Below are 10,640 nucleotides of genomic sequence, written 5' to 3'. Positions count from 1 at the left end.
TGTCAATGAAATGATAGAACTAATTTGATGACTGATTACCCAATTCCGAAATGACTAAGTCGTGTCATTTTTGGCCCTATGCAGAGGTTTCTTTACAAGAACACCTTAAAGGAACACTGTTTCTACTCTTGCCACTGTATTAACTGCCTTATCTACACTGCCTGATAGACCCTGGTCTATCCTTTGTAATAATTCTAGTACTTCTTTAAACATGTTTTAGGATTAGCAGCTGTCAACGGTTAGAACTTGAAGCAGATTCAGTTACAGGAGTGGAAGTTGAGCCAGACATTTAATGCCACTTTCACCTGTAGTTAAGAGAGAGAAATAGAGGGAGACTATTATTTATGGAGTTATGAGAACTTCAAGTCTGTTTTCATCATGAAAAGTAGTTGTACTTTAAAGGAAAAGGGACATGGAATATGCGTTCCTGAACTATATTGGAACTCTAAATAAAGTATGGGTTTATTTCTGAACTTTTGAACATTTAAAATAAAAATAGTTCCAAACTGTTCAAATGGTACTATAAAAATTAGAATATATTCATGTATATACTATGAAAAAAACATAGAGTAAAAAGAAGAGACCAGTTCTATTTCAGAAACTGCTTAGAATTTGAAGATTGGTTTTAGAAACCCCCAGCCTTAAGAGTTTTAGGAGCATAACAGTTTTTTCAAAGGACACCTATTCAGATCCTTAAAATGAATAGCATGGCTGGGCCTCCCCTGGCGGCCCAGGCGGTTGAGCGCTGCGCTGTGGAGCTGTGTGGACGGTTGGATCCTGGCCAGCCGGAGAGGGTCCCACATAGCTGGCAGACCTCTCCTGTCTTTCCCGCTGCTCCCCTCAGCAGTGTGTTTCATCAGTCTGCCTGTTCTGCTCCCCACTCTGTCTCTGGTGAATCCTCTCACCCCCCACACCTCTGGCCTGTACCCCAGTTCTTTTATGCCTAAATAAATAAATCTTTTTTAAAAATTTAAAAAATGGCACTACTAGTAGTCTCTAACTAAGACAGAGGTTAGAGATGAAGGTTTTTATGAAGATGAAAGGAGATAATACATGCAAAGTGGCTGGTATTCTAAAGGAAAGCGGTTGTCATCAGCAGTGGGAGTAGTAGGATCTGGTTCTTGACACCAAGGGATTAGATGAGATTGTGTTGAAAGCAAACAGCTGGAGAGAGGGTAGAGAACAGCAGTAAAGAGGGAAAGAAAGCCATCAAAGAACCTGAAAAGGAACCTCCAGAGAGGTGAGATGAGAACAGTGTTTCAAGCAGCAAGGAGTGTGCAGCATTGGGAAATTCATCGAGGACAGGGTGGTCAAGGACTACAAAGCCCCTGTGGATTTCACAGCCAGGGATGTGGGCTACCTGAAGGAGAGCAATGCTGTGACTCTCCTCCAGTGCTAAGGTAGTGGGGGAGGGGCCAGAGGAAGTGGAGACAGCAGGTGTAGACTTTGGAGAAAGTGGTATAGGGAAGGAAGAGGTGTGGTTGAGAGAAGTTTGAGGTCAAGGGAAAATAGCTTTTTTTTTTTTTTTTTAAATTCACTTCTTTAAAATGTTTGTTGAGCTTATTCTGAATCACCATCCCTGGCACTGCGACAAAATGGTGAATCAGACAGACGTAGTCCCTACCTTCTTAGACTTTCTCCTTAGCTTTCATATATATGCCCAGGTGAATCTGGGAGAGAATAAAGATCCTGGCAGCAAAAAACTAAAGCGCCTAAGACCTGCAGATGACCAAGGCTTTTATCTGTTTTTACAACCCCAAAACAGAAGGGTTTTATGGGAAGTCATGAAGATATATCAAGTGTGGTTGTTGAAAATCATCTATAGACAGAGAGGCAGAGTTGAGTGTGTTTGGGTTTAGTAGAAGCAACATTTTCTATTGATGAGGGAAGATGTGAGCTGGTGATTATTATGGATGAATTAAATAAAACAATATTTATGACCATGTGTGGAACATCACAGGTACTGAATATATGTTAATGGTGCCTGAAATTGTGATTCAGAACTTCCAGAGTATGACAGGAAAGCCTTTTAAAACTTAAGTGTTGGGCCTCCCCTGGTGGCGCAGCAGTTGAGCGCTGGGTTGCAAGGCTGCCCACAGCCTCTGCAGCACCAGTTGGATCCCCGGCCACCGGTGAGGGTCCCACAAAAGAAAAAAAAAACAAACTTAAGTGTTGTAAGTGAAGAGTCAATTGTTTAAAACTGAAGGAGAGCAATGCCGTGACTCTCCTCCAGTGCTAAGGTAGTGGGGGAGGGACAGAGGAAGTGGAGACAGCAGGTGTAGACTTTGGAGAAAGTGGTATAGGGAAGGAAGAGGTGTGGGGGGTGAGAGGATTCACCAGAGACAGAGTGGGGAGCAGAACAGGCAGACTGACAAAATACACTGCTGCGGGGAGCAACGGGAAAGACAGGAGAGGTCTGCCACGCTATGTGGGACCCTCTCCAGCTGGCCAGGATCAAACCGTCCACACAGCTCCACAGCACAGCACTCAACAGCCTGCACCGCCGCCTGGCCTGTTTCAGTAGACTCTGCTAGGGACAGCTGACACTGTTCTCTTACAAGATTATTTTTTCCTGGAGGGATGGGAGTCACCAGTACTGAATTTAATTTATCTTTTAAAAGTTCCTTGAAATGCATATTGAAGAATATAGTAGGGTTTCATTGCCTTGCTGATTCTAAGAGGCTTAGGTTATGAGGAGTTTCCCGTGGGATCTTTATAACCCATAATAAGAATTATGCCATTTTCGGGTTTTATATAGAATAGTTTCAAGAAAGCTCATTCTAGGCAGAGCAATGTATTTGCACTATATCCGTTTCTTCCTAGGTTTGGTTTCAAACTTGTTAAGTTTTTCTGTAATAATAGCTCTTTGAAAGTAGCTATGGCTATGACTTCATTAAATTCTAATGTCTCTGTTTTTCTCCCCCAGGATTCCGCATCTGTTTCATAGATTGGTCTAAAATAGAAAAACAGTGGCAACGATTTGCTGAGTTTCCAGACTTTTCCCAAGATGGAACCAATAACATTCACAGCGAGAAAACATCCGTTTCCTAACGAGGTCTCAGTGGATTTCAGCCTTCAGCTGGTGGGCTCGCTGCCCGTGCACTCTCTCACCACGATGCCCATGCTGCCCTGGGTGGTGGCGGAGGTGCGAAGGCTCAGTGCTCAGACTTCCAAAAGGGAGCCTGGCACCAAGCAAGTCAGGCTTTGTGTGTCGCCCTCTGGATTGAAATGTGAACCCGAGCCAGGGAAGAGCCAGCAGTGGGACCCACTGATCTGTTCCAGCATCTTTGAGTGTAAACCTCAGCATGTCCACAAACTGATCCACAACAGTCACGACCCAAGTTACTTTGCTTGTCTGATTAAGGATCACAAAACCAGTCAGCAGAGCATCTGCTATGTGTTCAAAGCCGACGATCAAACAAAAGTAAGTGGGGTGAGGATTCCAAAGATTAAGGTGTGGCTGGATGGCTGTTACTGGGGGGTCATGGACATTCATTCCAGTTGGTTGGAATGAATAAGGGATAATGCTACCTCGATTTTGTCACTGGATTTTTGTGAGGTCAGAGTGGATCGCTTGAAGACATTTCATGACAGATACTAGAAATTATAAATTGATGAATTCAACAATTCAGCAGAGAAACCTGTCTAAACTTATGGTTAAGAGCTGAATTGTTAGGATCCATTAGGACGTGTGTCTAAAGCAGTGCTTCTCAGACAGACGTGTGCATGAGAATCACCTGGGGATTTTGTTAAAATGAAGTTCTAGTTCAGTGGGTCTGGGATGGGCCCTAAGACCCTGCATTTCTGACAAGCTGCCAGGTGAGGCTGATGTTGCACATTTCAGTTGCTCTGAGCAGCAAAGGTCTTGTCAGTGAGTGTCCTGCCCTCTCTGTCCTGTGTTCCCTGCCTCCCCCTCCCACCTGCCCTCAGAGTCCTCTGGATCTTTATTGGCATCTACTAGTTTTTGAAAATTATTGTTCTGGCTGACTTTGCTGCACATAATTCCCTCAAATTCCCTCCATTTTGTTGGAAATGACTGTGTTTTCTACTTGCATTTATCCTATTAATAAAAATATATTTATTTATAAACTATACAAGAATACTGCTAGGCAATTTCCCACAGCACAATATTCACTTAGGCAAAGACCATTGATAAGAACCATGTATGTGACTGTAAGTTTTGATGCGTTCATTTTTTTTCCCCAAACTTCAGTGGACACAAATACATTTTTATTTCTTTTATTCTCTTAGCCTTTCCCACCCCCTCTCTGAACTGCAGAGCCTTCACTGTGTTTATTCTTGTCCACTAGTTTTTTACTTTGTCAAGTTGCATGCTATATAAATGTCCAATGTTTGGTTCTTTGTTTTTGTCAACTTCTTGTCACATCTGATAGCTTGTTATTACATTTCATGATGTGGCTGAGAAAAATATGATATAAGAAATGGTAGAAATGTTGTCAATTCTATTTTCTGTACATTTGTGCTTGCATTTGGCAGATGTAAGACTCGCTTAAAACCACTCGTCCATTTTGTGAGTATTAGCGTAGGTAAAATTGAAAATAACATGCAGCCACTCTCATGGGCCCATGCACACTGCAATTTGGTACAGCCTACTGAGAAAGCAAACAAACAGGTGAGGGCCCCCGGCTTACCCATGGAGCTGAGGAATGCCCAGCTAGGCCTCCCTAGCCTAGCAGGCCTGTGTGGCTGTCTGCCACACACCGAGTGAGGACACCAGTGTCAATCCATGTGGTAAATGTCAGCAAATAGAAATAGAATGCTAATGTCTTCTTCCTGCACCCCACTGGGTTTTTTGCATACCCTCCAGGGTGCACAGACCTCATTTGGAAATGAATGTTCTCAAGACTAAGTAGATTTGTGGAGATTCATTTTGTTTTGCATTTCTGGGTTCTTTTATTCATCCACTGAGTGATGCTGCTTCAAGTTCCCTGTGAGAGGACGTTAGCACAGGCTAGCTGGAAGGCAGGCGCGCCTCAGTGGGTAAATACCAAGCGGTTGGTGAATAGCGCCTGACAGAAGACAGAGAATGCAGCCTAACAGCCTGTGCGCTGGTAAGGCTCTTTGCAAGAAGGCTAATCTGGAGCTCAAACCACCATTTCACCCATAAAATCGCATTTCTCTTATTATAAATCATTTGTTGTCCATGTGTTTTCAGTGGGCAGGACGGCATCCCCTTTCAGCGGTGTAGATGGACTAACTTCCTGGATTCTGTACTGTCTCTACCACCTATAAACTGGGCTGCCTCAGGCAACACTGCGTCTGTCTCCTCATCTGTAAAATGGGGATAATTATAGTCTCTGTCTCACAGAGTTACTGGGAGGAAATAAATGAACTAGAATGGGACTAGAAACTTAGCAAGCATTTGTGGCCATAAAAATTTTCATTAAAGAAAGTTTGGTTGGGAGCAGATTGTATGCTGATTCCCTTGCAAGTCTTAGCTAAAAAGAAAAAGGAGCAGAGATGAGTGTTCTTAGCTCGCAGGGTGAGATCCTGGTCATCCTTGAGCTGCATTTTATAAACTAGACACTTAGAAAACTGTATAAACTTAATGGTCCCTAATAGTTGGAAAAACTCCAGCTTGGAAAGCAGAGGGTTGAACAGGCTGTGCTCGGGCTAGCTCTGATTAAGGACCGCGTTTCCTGGGGGAGAGTTTCTGCATCCGCTTGTTTTTCAGCACTTTGTGCTTTTGCCTCTTTCCCCAAACCCTTTTGCTGCCAGCTGAGAACAGATTTCTGGGCGGTCCTTCAAATACCTGACAAGATTTAAAACTGAATTCTGTAATTGGGGCTTCCAGTCTTGCTAAAGTTTGAGAATTGGCCTTAGACTGCATTCTGAAAAGCCATGCTAGAAATATGAATTTGTTCTTAAGTTACTTTTGGCTCGCATACAGTTTTTACAGATACAACTTGTCAGGATGCCAGGTAATAAACTGATGTCCTCCCGCTCTTTTTATGAGGAGTTTGTAACATACGTGCCTCAGCCAGGGATTCTGTTGTTGGAAACTGAATGGTGAGCCAAAGGGACCATGGTTCTAACTTTTTAAAATATTTTTTAGATTTTGGGACCTCCTTGGCACTGTGTCTTAGAACAGAGGATTATCTGCTATAGGAGCATGTTAAACCATGTCATCATTTCTCTGCACTATTTATAACATTTGCTCAGTGAAATAATTCTCTAGATTAAGACGTCTTCTAAATAGATGAGGTCAGCATCGACCAAGTTTGCCAAAGGACATATGTGTGTTTACTGCCAGGGTCATAAGCATAAAACTCCTGTTGGAGTGGAAATTCTTAGATCAGCACATAAATAAACTTACTGAAGAATGTTTGGAGAGAAGAGGTAGGGAAAGGAACAATTTCATAAGCACAGATTGTTTCCCATTATATGTTCCATAGAATATGCTCCAGGTGTTCTACAGAGAAAGATTTCTATGGTCAAAATGCATTAGGGTGGCGTCTCCAAATTTCTGGTCTGAGGACCCCTTTTCATTCTTACAATTTCTGAGGTTCCTAAAGAACATTGATTTATATGGATTTTATCTATTAATACTATATCAGAAATTAAAACCTGAGATACTATAAAGATATTAGTTATGTAAAAATATTAAGCCCTTTACATGTTAGTATAAATAATGATTTTGTGAACAATAACTATACTTGGGGTTTCATAACTCCAGCAGGGCACATGTCAGTATGGAGTGTTCAAGGGGCTTCCCTTTTTCCATCCTGACTTAAAAATCTTGTATTTGCTATACTCTAACTAACCTTGTTCCTCTCTCCCAAAGAGGGATTATTTTTTGCTGGGAGAGAATATATATATATATTCAAAGATTTATTTATTTATGCATACACAAACTGGGTACAGGCCAGAGGTGTGAGGGGTTAGAGGATTCACCAGAGACAGAATGGGAAGGAGAACAGGCAGATTAACTGAAATACACTGCTGAGGGGAGCAGCGGGTGAGTCAGGAGGGGTCTGCTGCACCATGTGGGTATCGCCCTGGCTGGGGATCGAACTCGTGCTGCAGAGGCTGCAGATAGCTTCATATTGCTGAGCTTAACCCCTTGCGCCACCAGGGAGGCTCCTGGGAGAGAATATATTGGCCTCCATAATAAGTTGCTAAAACCTTAGAAATAAGGAGGAACAGGAAAGTGTGAAGGAGCCTGAGGTAAGGGGCAGAGGACTTCTAGAAGAGAACTTCATTAAATGTTGCTGAGGAAGACTTATCTGCAAGAATGTCAATGTCCTTTGAGAACTGGATTTCCTTTTCTGTGATTTTTGGCAACTCAGCTGCATTTCTTGAAAGTGACATATATTGGAGACTGAAGCCAGTGTGCTCCCTTACTGCTCATTTTAAGACTACTGAACTAGTATAGACTTACGAGCAATAAAATGGTTCCTTTTGACATTTCCAGTAAAGAACTAGTGTGTTCTTGTGTAACACTCTGTAAGGACGTCATCTTTCTCAGGAACTGATTTAGAGTTACCTCAGCCAGCTTCTCTGGTTGGGTTATATCAAGTATTTTTTTTTTTAAAGATTTATTTATTTATTTATACAAGCACTGGGTACAGTCTGAAGCGCGGGAGGGTGAGAGAATTCACCAGAGCCAGAGCAGGGAACAGAACAGGCGACGAAATACACTACTGAGGGGAGCAGCGGGCGGCAGGAGAGGTCTGTGCACCAGGTGGGACCCTCGCCCAGCGGCCGGGAATAGAACCAGCACTGCAGAGGCTGCGGGCAGCTTTGCAACCAAGCGCTCAACCCCTGCACCGCTGGGGAGGCCCGGGTTATATCAAGTATTAAATGAAAAGGTGGTTTACAGTGGTTTTCCTGTGATTAACAGGATTAATATTTCAGCCCCCTATATTAAAAGTCAAAGTTGTTTTATGACTTAATTTAAAATTTGGAGGGGGGGATTTTATTGGATTGTAGCTTTGTTTTGTTTGCATTTTACCCATTACTAATAATCTTAATAATCCCTCATCTACTTGGAATTTTAAGGTAATGACTTGAAATATGCACTGCTTATTTCAGGATTTTTTTTCTTTTTTTAAAAGATTTATTTATACAAGCACTAGGTACAGTCAGAAGTACAGGAGGGTGAGAGAATTCACCAGAGCCAGAGCGGGGAACAGAACAGGCAGACTGACAAAATACACTGGTGAGGGGAGCAGCAGGTGCTGCAGGAGAGGTCTGTGCGCCATGCAGGACCCTCTCCGGTGGCCGGGGATCGAACCCACGCTGCAGAAGCTGCGAGCAGCTATTTCAGGATTTTCAATGAAGTCTGGCTTCAGTTGCATCTCTTGCTTGGTTGTTTAATTTCTCAGCTCATTAGTATCTTTCTTTGCTAGAGTGAACTTTGAAATTATAACTAAGCTGGGGTGTTTTATTCTTGAAGGTGATTATTTTGAAGTATACACTATTCCAGCAGGTGGGGAGATAGGAGAGATCTGCTGTGCCATGTGGGTTATCTCCCTGGCCAGGGATTGCACTCGCGCCTTAGTGGCTGGCAATAGCTTGATAGCGTTGAAACTTTGACCCTTGTGCCACCAGGGAGGCTCTAAATTGTATATATTAGTCTTTTTTTTTTTTTTTGCTATTCAAGGACTGGTTCTTAGGTTTGGTTGTTTATGTTTTAGAAAAATTTTAATTTATCCTAAATTCTCCCAGGCATCTCTAATCCCATCCTGGTTTATTATGTCAGGTTTCATTTAGGGTTCCATTCTGGGGCTGGGGCTAGTTCTAGTGCACAGTTGCACGAAGCAGTGCATCCCGTCAGCCAACCAGCCCTTGTCCATCTGTGTCTATGGCACTAGACAAAAGTTGGTTGCTTGTGCAAGTGTTGTCAAGGATTTGTTCTCATCTATAAAAAGAATGTCCTGGACTGCATGAACTCCTAAGTATTTGTTGGAAGGTTGGGGTTCATGACACAGGATTGATTACATCATTTATTTTTGACTTTGAAAAATAAGTCTAAAGGCTTTGGGAACATCCACTGTGATAGATGCTTAGATGATTTTTTTTTTTTAAAGTCATCCTTTTCTCCAGTACATATCACTTCACATAGCTTTGTATTTTTCAGTAAATGATTTGGGTTTGATAATTATTTGTTAATATAAATCTGTTCCTAAGAATAAATTGTAAAAGTAGCTTAACCCTAAGGTTGCCTGTAACATAAAAGGGTTTCTTTATCATCTTATTCACCATTCTCAGGGGGTAGTGATAGCGCACTGCAGTATGGCGAGTCTGATCTGAGATGTTCTATGTATCAGAACACATTGGATTTTGAAGTGTTAGCTTAAAAAAAGAACTTAAACTATCTCAATAATTTTATATAAGTTTGTTGAAGTGACAATACTTTGCATATATTGGGTTCAATAAAATATGATACAATAATTAATTTTATCTGTTTCATTCTATCTTTGTTCATGTACCTGCCAGGAAATCCAAATTACATGTGTAGCTTGCCTCTTTTTTCTACTGGCCTGCACTGCACTAGACTAGGAAATATTTCTAGAAAATCTGAACATTTATCATAGAGTGACTAGAGGTTTCTCCTTTGTTTTCTCTTTGTGAGAAAACAGAATTTTGTTCAAAGTTCCTCTGGAAAGATCATATTCAAAAGTACAACCTGTTTTTAATTCTAGAAGTGTGTTGCAATGGAAAGAGCCCTTGGGCCACTAACTTAGGATATAATGAAGTAGGCAATTCTTTCATTTCTACTTTTTCTCTTTCTGAAATCTGTTTTCTCCCCTTGGATGGTTAGATATCTACCCCATTAATTGTTTTGGGTTTTTTTTAAATATTTATTTATTTATTTATTTATTTATTTATTTATTTATTTATGTGTAAAAGAAGTGGGGTGCAGGCCAGAGCTGGGAGGGGATGTGGTGAGAGGATTCACCAGAGACAGAGTGGGGAACAGAACAGGCAGCTTTACTGAAATACAATATTAAGGGGAGCAGCAGGCAAGACAGGAGAGGTCTGCTCCCTGGAGGGGATCTAACAGAAGGGTTAGCTCCCTGGCGGGGATCTCAGACTGCTGAGACTTAACCTCTCTGCCACCAGGGAGGCCCTGCTCCATTAAATGTTTCCAGTGACCTGAACCAATAATCAGAGCTGGCCAAGTGGGGACTTGGCCTGACTGAGAAACCTTCAGAAGCAGCTGGATTGGGGGTAGGATGTGGAGGAGCTGATGATGCAGGACCCATAGGAAAAGAAATATACGAGCGTGGCCACTGAGAGTGACTCTGTGTGACAGACACTTTGAATGTGACTTCGTGTAAGCCAGTCCTGCAGGATCATGTCCCTGGCTGCTTTGGTTCTAACAGAGCATCCAAAACCATCACTTCTTATGGTCAAGTCATGGAGCTCTTTGAAATGTTGCAGAGTTTACATTAATTCTCCATTGGAATGTTACCCATGTGTCGTGTACTTGGCAGTGTACTAGGGTACAAAGTCAAATAAGGCATGGTTGTTGCTTGAAGAAGTAGAAGAGCATTTTATATACCAAATATAGGTTCTGAATTCTTTGCTTCCACAAGTTTGTAAACATCAGTAAGGATGGGAGAGAAAATTTGGGAGACTGGCAGGAGACCTCATATAATGAGTGGCTATCG

General features: G+C 42.0%; 1 protein-coding gene across 7 annotated transcripts in view; it reads left to right on the top strand.

Annotated features, from left to right (window-relative positions):
* Nucleotides 1-3,007: 3,007 nt before the first annotated feature.
* Nucleotides 3,008-10,640, top strand: part of TBC1D1 (TBC1 domain family member 1) — a gene marked incomplete at both ends in the record, with an annotated part of 185,311 nt that continues 177,678 nt past the window's right edge. For all 7 annotated transcript variants that reach the window (XM_084233765.1, XM_084233761.1, XM_084233762.1 and 4 more), the window contains one exon: nt 3,008-3,424. In XM_084233765.1, coding sequence (XP_084089891.1) covers nt 3,008-3,424 — 417 coding nt within the window. The remainder of the gene's footprint in view (nt 3,425-10,640) is intronic.

The sequence above is a fragment of the Talpa europaea genome, assembly GCF_964194135.1.
Source record: "Talpa europaea genome assembly, chromosome: 5".
NCBI classification, from domain to species: domain Eukaryota; kingdom Metazoa; phylum Chordata; class Mammalia; order Eulipotyphla; family Talpidae; genus Talpa; species Talpa europaea.
The sequence above is the reverse complement of the archived record's forward strand: the minus strand, read 5'-3'. Positions and strand labels throughout refer to the sequence as shown.